This window comes from Cryptotermes secundus, unplaced genomic scaffold, assembly GCF_002891405.2.
Source record: "Cryptotermes secundus unplaced genomic scaffold, Csec_1.0 scaffold745, whole genome shotgun sequence".
Lineage (NCBI taxonomy): Eukaryota > Metazoa > Arthropoda > Insecta > Blattodea > Kalotermitidae > Cryptotermes > Cryptotermes secundus.
In genome coordinates, this window is record NW_019719369.1 from 215,145 (window position 1) to 228,840 (window position 13,696).

General features: G+C 39.5%; 1 protein-coding gene across 1 annotated transcript in view; it reads left to right on the forward strand.

Moving 5' to 3' along the window:
• Window positions 1-1,746: 1,746 nt before the first annotated feature.
• LOC111865215 (hemicentin-1) overlaps window positions 1,747-13,696 on the forward strand; it is a gene marked incomplete at its 3' end in the record, with an annotated part of 72,062 nt that continues 60,112 nt past the window's right edge. The window contains exons 1-3 of the mRNA XM_023853078.2: window positions 1,747-3,244; window positions 10,280-10,509; window positions 13,306-13,428. Coding sequence (XP_023708846.1) covers window positions 1,798-3,244; window positions 10,280-10,509; window positions 13,306-13,428 — 1,800 coding nt within the window. The remainder of the gene's footprint in view (window positions 3,245-10,279; window positions 10,510-13,305; window positions 13,429-13,696) is intronic.

A 13,696-nucleotide genomic window follows, 5' to 3' on the forward strand; every position in this document is an offset into this window, starting at 1 on the left:
TCGTGTGTATATGAAGAACAGCCGTTGCTCTTTTTAATTTTTTATTTTTCAGGTTTTTAGCAATTAACGTGTATCAAGATTTTACAAATGTTATGAAATTATGAGAATCGTAATAAATTTAATTCTACTATTTATCTTTCTCAGAATTTCCCTCTCGCTCTGGTTCGCGCGCCCCAGACTTGGAACCAGTTGCCTAAGCGTGAGCCTCCTCGATTCGTCAGGCCCTGTGGACTATGGTCAAGTCATCACGGCCTTTACTTTTCTGTTGTTTCTATAAAATGAAAGATTAATTTCCGCAGCTCATTTGTTTAAGTTGTGACCGTTAATTGGCAGTGATCCAAACATGTTATGCAACAATGTGAATATAACCGTGAACTTCAGTGTCTCTAATCTCTGGCCAACAGCGGCATCACGATCTCTGCGACACAATGACGTCATATTTTTTTTATTTTTTATTTTTTTTATTTTGTTGACTCTTGTTTTACGACACGATTGTCTACTTGCTCAGTTGGTATAGCGACGGGCTACGGGCCGGATGGCCGGGGTTCGGTTCCCTGAAGGATATAGAGCTTTTTTTTTTTTTTATTCCACAGCGTCCATACCAGCTCTCGAACCCAACCAGCCTCATACCCAATGGACACGAGGGGCTCTTTCCCCGATGGTAAAGCAGCAAGCGCGTGAAGCTGACCACTCACGTCCTCTAGTGCCGAGCACAAGAATGGTGCAGCTATATCTTCCCTCCACCATACGTCTTCATGGATTTCTGCGTAATGAATTAAGCACAATGACAATTTTACCCCTTCCCCCCCTTTTTTTTTACATTTTTGGCGGTTTTGTTCACAGTGTGTGTGAGGATTTCGTCTTGTTAAGAGTGACGAAATTTTGACGAGGTTCATTTGTTTTAAAACTCTAAAGAAGACGTTTAATTTGCGATATACAGTAATTAATGTAATGTAATTCACCATAATCAGGAATGTTTGCAGTAAGAGTTCGATTTGCGCCACAACGGAATACAACCGTTACCTTCTCTGTTTGCATCCTCTTGTGTATCATGATGGATGGTATTTGGCCGTCATCACAACAATAAAAATAAACCAATCGAACTGTTCACATAGGTTTTATTTAATGGTTGCTACATATTTCGGTCCGCATATGATATCATCTTCAGGCAGTCTCATCAAATACTTTTCTTGTTATTGAACTGTCTTAACATGGATCCATATTAGCGCTGCTCATCATAATCATATAATGCGTGCAACCGTCACGAAGTTGCAAGAATGTTTCTGATTTTAGAATTTTTCCGAATATAAAGTTATAAATTCTCTTGTCGTTAAATATAAATTTCTATGTTGGTTTTGTGTTTCTGTCGCGCATTGTAGGTTGTCCTTCGCCTGGGGTTCGCTGTTATGCTATATGTTATAGAAGTTTTTCAAGATAATGCTATTAGTTTTTAGTTTGTTCTCACTTATCTTCTTGGGTATGTCTCTGTGATTTTGGCCCCCCCCCCCCTTAGGGTGTACTGTGTATTCCTTCTATGAGTGCGGTTATGTTATCTGCCCCTGGTTAGACCATGTTTAGAAAATGAACAGCTGAATTCTCGGGCATGCCATATTCCGCGGGGGGGGAGCAGGGATGCGGGGAGAATGTGAGAGGCAGAAAAAACGTCTTCGACCATATGTGAAGGAGTAAAGATTTGCGGCAGAGATAAGGGCAACACAAGTGATGGTTGCTCTTGACGCTCTTGACCGCTCTTGACTAAGAAGTCTGCCTTCAGTGCTGGAGCAGCAGCCAGTCAGTATGGGAGGACAACACGTGGTGCAATCAACTGTTTTATTGTTGCTTCTGTCAGTTATATCGACAAATAACTCTGACAATATTAACATTCACGAAAATTTATCCCAAGTGTTGGATACCTCTGATGGAAGTGGCGGTGGTTCAGAACATGTGACGAGCGTTGCAGGAGTAACAGACGCACGAACAGAAGCAAATCAAATTGAACAGTCAACACCTGAAATAAGCGTTGTGCAGAAACCGTTTTCTAACACCGATAATGAAACGGTTTCGTCAGTTGAGAACTTAGCAACTGTATTCAGTGCTACTAACTTACAGGGATCTTCAGAAAGCAACAATGCAGAGAACACGAGGACAACTTCACCCCCCATAAATAGTGCTGATATGATTATAGAAGGAAAAGGCAAAAGTGAATTTCTCCAGCAAACAAATAAGGAAAATTTCAGCTCATTTCCAGAATTTGACCATCGTCCAAACCTTAATAACAGTCACACCGAAGATGACAATGCTAGTTTCCTCAACAGTAATCCATCTTACAGTGTTGCCACCGATTATGTAACTCCACAACAATATGTAGGTGACCTTTATGTTGATTCTGACAATGGCAGTATAATAACACATAATAATTACAAGTCTTTAAATACTGAAAATAATTCTGAAGAGCCTTTTGACGAAAATAGTTTTAATCAGCTTATTAATGATGGGTCAGATATATACCAGGATCAAATGGCAGATCAAAGTGATTTTGATGCGGAAGAGAATCAGGATGCAAATTTGGAGAATTATAACAAAAGTAAAATCCAAAGTCAGTCAATCAATGACTCGGTGTATGATGTTTTGTTAGATTCACCTACTCCAGAATTTCTTAATAATTCATTTGATAATGAAGATATTTTTGAAAAAGTTTTTAACATCTCAGATATTGTTGACAGTGAAGAAAATCGCTATTTCAACTACCAGGCAGGCAGTGTAGGACATGCAAGGGAGTCTCCTGGGTCTAATGTACAAGTCTCTGGTTCAAACACTGAACAAAACCTAACTGATAATGAGAATGTTATGTACAATAATGTGTTTGAGGTGTACCACTATTCGCGTAAACCAAATCCAGATGGGACTATGCAGAATAAAACGTTAGGCCAACATATTGAGGAACTTGTTTTAAATCGACTTCCTTCCTCAAATAAAGACAAAGACAGTGACCAGATAGAATCAGGAGATCATGAAGAGAGCAATATTTCTTTGGATGTTGAAATATCACCTGATGAAATTAGTGAAAGTGATGAGGAAGGGACACACAGAGGGGCTAGTTTGGCCTTTGTGTTTGATTCAACAGGTTCCATGTGGGATGACTTGGTTCAAGTAAAAATGGGAGCTGAGAGGATTATGGCGACAATGTTGGAACTCCCAGACAAACCCATCTATAACTACGTTTTAGTTCCATTCCACGACCCAAGTAAGTGATACAAACATCTTAACTTTATAATGTAGGACAGATCTAAGAAAGTTGGAAGTTGTGTTGAAGTTTCGGTAGAAAAAATGTGAGACTTTTTTGCTTGATCCTGATTTATATTTCCCAGTTATTATACATTCTTTACAATAGGAATTGGGGTGGAGGGGGTCATATGTGTTCATCGCCATGTTCATCCTGAGATACACTCAACAGATTTGAATAAACACTGACATTCACAGTTTGCACACCAAAGAGTCTAACCTAGCAGTAATAATATAGACATGTATTTAGGACAATCTTGGATTTGCGTCTCGGCCAGGACAACTATCACGACTAATGATTTTCATGGTTTCATTCAGACCGTCCAGGCAAATGCTAGGATAATATCTGAATATGCAATTCTCAGTTACTTCCCAATTCATCATTCATTAAACATCCCAGCATATTGTCACATGTATGGGTGATTTACAAGACAGAATTTGGATTGGTAATTGGATTTACTGATCACTCCTTATACAATCACTCATAATCACAATAAGTTACAATAACTCGCCATAGATCTTCAGGCAAACCCTTCTTCCTTGACTTCCTAGGACTCGCTCAATTCTGACTGGACTGCCTCTACTGAATAGCTTCTGGGCAGACTCCATGGGAAACACGTTCATTGCCTAGCAATGGACGTCTACTGTTGTCCAGAACGCGCGTCCACCGGTCCGTTACCTAGCAATGGATGTCCTATTGTTGAGGGCTTGTGTTGAGGAAATATGTTTACCGAACCATTACGTAGCAATGGACATATGCATCACAATATGACGCTTCATAGTCTCAAAACAACAGTGGCAGTAAATAACTATCTCAGAATTCTACAAAAGAACTGTCATGTTTAATATTGGCTTGTATCTGTTTTCTATAATCCCTAATTTAAATAAATCTCAAATGGAACTTAATAAGTTCTCCCCAAAATAAAAATGTACAACTTAAATGTACAGCAGATAATTTATGACTCTCTGCACTGATAACAGTAATGTGATTAACATTGTAATAATGAATTTGTATCTGCAGTAAGTGAACATAAGAGCCAGTGAAATATTGTCACGTGTGTGAGTGACTGTAGACGAGGATTGGTAATTGGACGTATTGAACACTTACAGATTGTAACTACAAGTAACTATACCACTATCGCTAATTCACACACTGTGCAGTTCACTACACCACACACTTAAGTCTTCTCAGTTTGCTGCATCTTCACTGGTTGTGGCCTGCTAATGGCTTCCAATGCCGTAGCTTTCTCAGCTTCCGTGTTCACGTCCTTACTGCCAGGCGACTCCCTCTGCCGTCTCAAGACTCCCGCGTAATCAAAGTCAAAGTCACATTGCGGCCAACAGTCAGTCAGACAGTAAGTCTTGGTATCGAGCCCCATCTGGGGCTCATGACCAGATATTAATTATTACCATTTGACAGTTAGGTCTTGTTTCTGTGGGGCGCCCTCTCTAACGAGAGGACGGGTCTGTCTCTTGTACGTGTATATGCCCTTGCCAGCACAGTCTTTCTCAGGTCCATGTCCCTTGGGACCATATTTTACTCTCTCAGACTTGAGACTTCCCTTTACGTCGCCTTCTACGACTCACAGGGTCATGGTGGTGTTCAAGCGCGCCTCCACACGGGTTTGACCTTCGACGTCAAAGTCAAAGTCATATTGCGAATGACGGTCAGTCAGACAGTCTTGGTGTTGATCCCAATCTGGGCTTATGACCAAATATTTCCAGAGCAGAAGCTTACTGCCGGCAATCAGCGTGCTTGTCTCTTGCGGCCATTACATAGAAACGACAGTTGTTTACACATTTTCTAACAATGGCTGTTGTATAACTGCTTTTTAACACATATACTTGAAAAATGTTCTCAATTTATACTATTGTTTAAATGTAAGTTGTTGTTTTTTGTGGAAAATGTAACTTTCAGTTTTTAAGTGAGCCAGAAGGTAAAAGTTTCCATTTGACTTCCATAACATGAAGACATAACTCACCTTAAGTGACAGATGTTGGTGGCATACTGCCTTGATCTTTATTGAACTTAATAAAGCTATTCTGTTGCTTCTCATTCCATATTCATCGAAGAAAATTCTTCCGTTCATATGTTTTCATGAGCTCAGTAAACAGCTGCAAGACCTACATGTAGATGTGGCCCTGTTTTCAGAGACACATCTGAAACCTCATGAGAGGTTCTTTATTCCAAATTACAAATTTTATGGAACTGACCGCCACTCGGGCAGAAAAGGCGGAACTGCCGTCGCAGTTATAAAAGGCATTCCCCATAACCATGTAGACCTACCACCCTTTGTTTCAGTAGAAGCGACAGGGGTCTGCATACCAATTGGTAAGGGTGAAGTGCTGCTTACAGCTATTTATAAATCCCCAGGCAGGGCCTTAAGTGATGCTGACATAGCAGAGCTCTTAAACTTAATACGAAAGTCTATTTTGGCAGGCGATTTTAATGCTAAGTACCCATTTTGGAATAGCAGAATTTCAAACCCCTCAGGCGAGAAACTCATCGATTTGTTTGATATGAGTGAATTCGAAATTTCAGCACCACAATGCCCCATTCATTATTCCTCTGCGGGAAATGGTGACGTGCTGGATAATGTGGTCCACCAGAATATCAGAGTACCAGAGTGTCAGATGTCATCGTCTCTGGTATTTTGGATTCAGATCACCTACCAATAATATACCACATACTGGATCACGTTAAAATTAGGAATCTTTCGGAATCTATTGAAAGATTTACAGATTGGAAACGATTTCAAAGTCGTGCCTCGTAAGTTAATATCACCTAAACTAGAAATTAAGTCGGGGGTAGAAGCCGATAAAGTGGCACGCGACTTTGCAGCCTCTATTGCTTCGGCATATGGGTTGTTGATAAGTAAAGTTACACTTTCGGCCATAAACAACGATCTTCCTGGTCTAGATCGCTTGTTGAAACATAAGTAGATGCTACAGAAATTGTGTCAAGAAACCAGGGATCCAGCGTGTAAAACAGCAGTCAACTGGGTCACAAAATCAATCAGGCGAATGGCCTGAAAAAAGGCACTTGAACGGTGGGACAAAAAAGATAGGTAACGGTGAAGTCACACCTCAGGGTATGTGGCCCATTGCAAAATCTCTCTTAAAGAGAGATGGACCAAGGGCACCATCTGCTATTCATGGTTCTGCAGGCCTTAAATTCCATCCTTCCGAAAAGCTCAACGCAATATCTGACTGGAAATTCAGTTCACTCCTCACGATGTGTGTGACGCTAACCATGAACGGCAGGTGGAGGCTAGAGTTCAAGCTCTGCTTGAAACCCTAGACAACAACCTCCCTCAAAGGATGAGACCATGTGACGTACAGAAATTAATAAATTCCTTGAACGTGAGAAAGGTCTGCGGAATTGATGGCATCCCGAATGAATGCCTCAAGTAACTTTAGAGGCGACCATTGGTTCATCTAACTCATTTATTTAATGATAGTCTTCAGCCCTCTCATTTTCCAAACACTTGGAAGGAAACAAAAGTAATAACTTTACCTAAACCCGGTAAAGAACCAAAATTCCTGCAGAATTTACGTCCGATCAGCCTCCTGTCCATGACAGGAAAACAGGAAAAAGTAATTTTGAAATTACTTCAAAAACATATTGAAGAAAGAGGCCTGCTCAACGCAAGCCAGTTTGGTTTTCGTGCACATCATATCACGACATTGAAATGCATGAGGCTGGCGGATCACGTGACCCTTAATTTCAACAATGAAATATCTACGGCTGCGGTGTTCTTGGACATTGAAATCGCCTTTGATACCACGTGGCACTCAAGCTTGCTGTATAAGTTATCAAAATTGGAATTCTAGAACAGTTTGACCAAGCTTATCGGGTCATTTCTCTCTTAACGTAAATTCAGGGTTTCAGTTGAAGACGAAATGTCAACTCCAAGGGAAATGCAAGCAGGGTTGCCACAGGGCTCGGTCCTGTCCCCTATTCTTTTCAACTTGTATATTAATGGTGCCCCCCATACACATGGTGTTCACCTGGCCCTCTTTGCGGACGACACCTGTCTGTATGCGACAGATCGCAAGGAGGGTTTTATTGTTAGAAAACTCCACCACGGTCTCAACTCAATGGAGACCTGGTGTGAGCGCTGGAATATTAAAATTAATGAAGATAAGACTCAGGGGGTCTACTTCTCTCGTAGTCCTCGATCACTTGAGTCTTGTCTCACTCTAAATGGAAGAAATATTCCATTTGTAAATAGTGCAAAATATCTAGGTGTAATCTTTGATAAGAGTTACATGGAGATTGCACATAGAAATGATCGAAGTCAGAGCCTTCAGAACATTCGTTAGAGTATATTCCCTATTCACAAGTGAGCGATTGAGCGCTAACATTAATTGACCCCCTACAAAGCTCTTATTAGATCTGTAATGACTTATGCTAGTTCCGCCTGGGTGTTGCAAAAGGTTGTACCACCCCTGTAGTTTAATTAACCCTGAGTCTGATGTGTGGGGTCATGCCCTCTACTAATATCTATAAAGTGTCAAAAGGTTGACCTGCTTCTACTTAAAAATATTATATCTACCCCTGCCATTTTCATAAATCAGTGGAGTCCTGGAGTATCTCGTCTGGAACCTGTCCTTCAACTCAGGCTGGTGTAACTTGATATTTGTGAAGGGTTCAATGGAGGCTATATGTTCCTCCGAAACGTCGGTTAACACCACATATACATGGTGCCAAATCCCAGAAGACTGCTTTCTTCTTAGTTTAGATTAGTTTTTAAGAACAAGAGAGAAGTTGAAGGGTGCATTTTTGTCTGGGTTGTTGCGAGGAGAAGGCTGGCCATGCTTACGTCCACCAGCGCTTGTATGTAATGTACACACAGTTCAATAAATCCTCTATATTCTATAGTGAGTATTTGCTCTTTGTGGTTGGAATACACGCTGAGGCAGCCAAATGACAAATCATCGTCACTGAATTATTACGCTACCGCTTGGTCAACGTAATTCAGTTGACCCACCAACATCTTGGGTCATGACATGGGAGTTTGCAGCAGACACCCATCTAGTGAAATTGCAGCGCCTGCAAAACAAGATTCTCCGCACCACTGGCAATTTTCCGAGGCGCACACCGGTCTGCTATTTGCACATGGTGTTCAAAATCCCATATGTATATGACTATATAAACAAAATTATGCAGGCAATAAGCAGAAGTCATACACACTCATGATAATGATAATTTTCGCGACATTGGACAAGGTGAAGCCCGACACAGAAAGTATAAGAGGTTTAAACTTGGTGGCGGTCAGGCATATGACAGTTCAAGTGACTAGACTGCCATGGTAGCAAATACTACTAGAAATAGGACATAGTCTGCTGTACTGAGCCTGGACTGACAGGGGCCTTGTATAAATTATACATACTAGATATTAAGGCTTAATTTTAAATAAGTGTATATAGTGACAATGGCCTAATACTATCGACTATGAATGACAAATGATAGACCCAACCTCTCATCAGAGAGGGTGCCCCACATGGACAGGACAGTAACTTTCATTTCAGAGAAACATCTGTTCATGAGCCCCGGCCAGGGCTCGACACAAAGACAGACAGACTGACTGACTGTCAGTCACGATGTGACTTTGACTATATTGTGGGAGTTGTATGTTAGACTGGTGAAGTTGTGTGTTAGAATGTGGGAGGTTCCCAGACATTTTTGGTCATCCAGCATCTGTACAGCATATGGGTTTTACATGCCATGGCTTATCAACATATTCTGCTTGGATTCATTCCAGATAGAGCGTAAGTGAAATGTTATGTATAATTTAGGTAAATTTCGTATTTCAGCCTTTTCGATTGCAAAGAGCTAGGTGAAATGTTCCTGTTTTTGAACTAGTACTGACGCCTCACAGCAGTTATACTGACAGCTGGAACTAATATGCACATTAACTGCCACAGTCTTCTAAGACTAAATTTACAGAAATGTTTATTTGTCCATCATATATCAAAAATTGAGGATTAAATGGAGAAAGATTAATTCCAGTAGCCTAAATTTACAGAATTTGAAAATTATCTATTATGTACCTCATACTGGAAACAATTGGTAACACCAAAATTACTCCTTCAACACATTGAATGAAATTCTCTTTCATTGATGTGTTTTTAAGTTTTTGAAGAGACGTAACAAGATAGTCAGCATTTGTTCTGTCTACAGCTGGTTCCTGGAATCGGGATATCACAGTTGGTATAACAATTAGGCCAGCCTATAGGCTGGCCAACTGAGGATTAGTAATTAAATTCCTGGTAGGTGCAAGAGATGTTTCTCTTCTTTGTAATATCCAAACAAACTCTGAGGCCCACCGAGCCTCCTATACAGCGGTTACCAGGGACTGTTTCCATGGGTAAAAAGTGGCAGGGTTGTGAAGTTGACCACCCTTCTCCATCTAGTGATGAAGTTAAGAATGGTGGACCTATGCCTCAGCTTCCCCACATGTCTTCATGATGTGGTGTTTAATTAATTAAGCACAGGGACAACTTTATCCATTTTTAATTAACCTTAACTCTTACTGAAGAACAAGATGGCCATGTATTAGTGACTATCAAACAGATTGTCACAGTTTTTACTTCAAGAAATTTTTCATTCTTGCAATATGTATACCATGTAATTTCTCACATGTTCTGCCATAAAAAAATTTGAATGTAGCTTGTCCTGACACCACAACCATCTTATAATTGGCCTTTCTCTGTAACAGTATCCTTCTGGTGTATATATGAAAATCAAAGTTGAGAGTCTGTAAGGACCAGTTTCTTGGGGAAACTAAGCATGTTTTTTTTTTAAAATTGTCTGATTTCATACAACTAATTGCTTTATGAAGGAATGAAGAGACTCTGTCACTTAACCTACAATGGTGAGAGGTTTAATTCCATTTTTTAAGGTTATGTGTCAGTATGAAAATAAAACCAGGCGTATGGTGTATTTTCCTTATCACCACACATGGTTTCAGTACTCATATTTGTATTTCAGGAATTGGACCTGTGACTGTTACAAGAGACCACAATGAGTTTCGGGAGAGCCTGCAGAATATAACAGTCCATGGAGGTGGTGACTGTCCTGAGATGGCAGTAGGGGCAGTAAAAGAGGCACTGTCTGTCAGTTTACCCAATTCTTTCATTTATGTATTTACCGATGCAAGAGCCAAGGACTACAACCTGATACCTGACGTGCTAGCTCTCATTCAGAGGAAAAAAAGTCAAGTAATCTAACTTCAGTGTCTAGTACTAGTAACAGGTTTGCACAAATTTCAGTTGCTAGGTAGCCATGGTACCTAGAATATGATAACACTTAGAATTTTCTTTTATTATATTACAACTTCTCAAGGATGGTGGCAAACATAATTTTATTCTACCATTCCTTTATTCCTTTCATATCTTTGCCTCATTTCCTCCTTTCTCCCATATTGTTATCCCATCCTTTTTGTTTGTCTCCCTCTCTCCATCACATTTAAGCAGTTGCTTCTCCCTTCTTTACCACTTCCTCGTCCTTTATGTCCTTCCCTTCCATCCCTTATACTCCTTACCTATCCCTTCTATTTGTCCATCCTACCATCATTCCTTACCCCATATCCTAGAAGGAAAATTTCTCACTCAAGATTTTTTTTTATTCTGGTCCTACCTTCTGGAGATGGCTTATAGATTTATAGGACGTTTGTGCTGGCCTGTTAGTAAGACTATTTGAGTTAAATTAAGGAGTTTGTTCAGTCACTCAGAGGCATGTATATACAGGAGTAGTTCCAAATTTGTAACCTCCTTTCATGTACCAGTATATCATGACCTTACACTGTAATAGAAATTTGAAATGTCTTTCCCAGGAATGAAATGGAGAGATATTGACACATTCACTGCATGGGCTTTTACTTGTTGGAGCCAGCCATTTTTCAGCAAAGACTGATATTTGAACTTGCTACATTCATAATGGAAGAGAACTAATGAAAAACAGTTGATAATTGCTGTATGTTTGGTTTTATCACACTTTAACAAGTATCCCTGCATTTGAGTGATATCTGAGCAAATTATGACATTTACACATGTAGTGGTAACAGCTCATCACATGCTGAGATCAGCACCAAAATGTGGTAAACTCCAACCTGTCAGGCGATGGGATTAGCACTGATGATCACTTTTAGTGTATAAGTTATCCTCTTAGTGTTTTAATGACATTTTATGTCTTTAACAACATCGTAAAGTATTAAAGTTGCACTTTTGATGAAAACATATTTTAGATATCTTTTATATTAAAAAAAGTATTGTTGCATTATTGAGGGATGCTTTATTAATAAGGATTAGCACTGAATGTATTAATATTGCCAGTTTTGAAAATACATAATTCATCTTTTGTAAATTTATAGATTAGAGAAGTGAAATCTACCAACCAAGTGAAGGTCACACATATTTCATTGCTAGTGGGGTAGGACTAAGTCCCTTATACTGCGGCCACTTCTGGCCTATTGTACCAGCCCCAGATGATAGGTGAGGGTGATTGTGGAGCGGTTGGTTCAATGAAGATTGGCAAGGAAAACCGAAGTACTCGGAGAAAACCTGCCTTCACAAATCCCACTTGACCAGACCCGGGATCGAACCCGGGCCACCATGGTTGGAAGCCAGCGACAAACTGCTTGCGCTATGGCGCAACCCTCTTAAAGCTCTTAGGTTACACAGTTTCGGGGTATAAAAACAATGATTATCAAGAATTAAAATGTTTCATGAATATAAGTTATGTGGCAGGTCACAAAGAAGTGAGTAGCGTTTTATTTCAGTGTACTTCGTCTGTTCTGTGAGTATTAATAATATTATTAATACTCACAGAAATTTTGGTTTTGATATGTGAAATTTAGTATAGTTTAAAAAGGAGATGGTTTATGATTGACTACTTGTGCATGTTTTTCATGGGAGATGGCGTTAAACTTCACCTTTGAGCCATAATTCTCTAATACATAAGAGTGGGAAGCAATGTGGGAGAAATAGCTGGATGTTAACATGAAAAAACTTTGACAGGACTTCCCTTTAAATTCACAATAGGTGTTATGTTTAGTTATTAAATGAGGAACTGAGAGTCTTCCTTTAATCCCTGTTCTGGACTTGACAAGTGTTATGTAAATAAAGGATAATCATACATAATAAAGTGTTTAGGTCAGTTACATGTATCATTTATTTTGTATTTAAGTGAAACAGAATTTTGGTGGGGAAAAGATGGGAGGATAACATTTTATGGAGCTAGTAAGGATGGGAGGTAGATCAAGTTACCTCAGTGTTATGTTTACGCTAGTTGTATTGAACCTTTGGATTCTGCTGTCCGAAATTTATTTCTTTAAATGTCGGTAAATTTTACAGACACTGCTATAAGGTTTGTCTGATATGTCATATTCTTAAAACGTCACTTAGCTGCGCTTCCCATCAGTGTTGATAGTCCACATGTAGTCAGTCCCCCAGCACAAGAAGCACATGTATCAATCTGATGAAGTTCTGCGACTGATTCACATTTTACTTAAGAGGTGCCCAGTTTGAATCTTGAGCAGATACTGATAATTATGGCGAAGTTGTTTACTTTTATTTTTTGTATTATAGCAACACCCATTAAGAATTCCACAGGAAGACTAATCATTTATTATATAAGCATAACCGATATTTACTTCCAGTGCTTTCTCTTGTATTTCTTCCCAGTTTTATCAAATGATTCATCAAGGCCAATGCTCAAGGACTGCCATGAATGACATGAACAAATAATCAATTGTAGAGAGTCTCCATCATGTCCTGTACTGCATTTCATATGTACACATCAAAATATTATCAGTATCCAACAAAATACATTCAATTCACTGAAGTAAGTTATTGCTTGATTGTTTGTGATCTACTAAATAAACTATGTATTAAAGAGTCATTCTTCCACTCCATTTCAAATTAATTATTCACTAATCATTCTGGCATTATATATTAGTGTGAGATACTGTCAGTGTTGTTAAACTGACTAATGCATTACCATTCTTTGTTCGGCAGGTTGTGTTCGTGATGACAGGTGACTGTGGAGATAACAAACATGTTGGTTACCAGGTCTTTGAGAAAATTGCATCTACTAGTTCTGGACAGGTTTACCACCTAAACAAGACTGATGTAAATGAGGTATGCGAGCCACGTTCATAACTGAGCTGTATATTGCCTGACAGCTCCCTTTGTCTCTGTGACTTGGATCTGTCTTGATCCCAGCTGTTCCGTCATCATGTGCAGAAAGGTTCATGCACAAAATTTGAATATATATACATATACACAGGGTGTCCCAGGAGGAATGTGCCAAACTTCGGGAGGGTGTTCCTTATGTTAAAGTATGCCGATATAACCCAAAACACCTATGTCCAAAGTTGAACGGTTACGGAGATAATGGCCAGAGAAA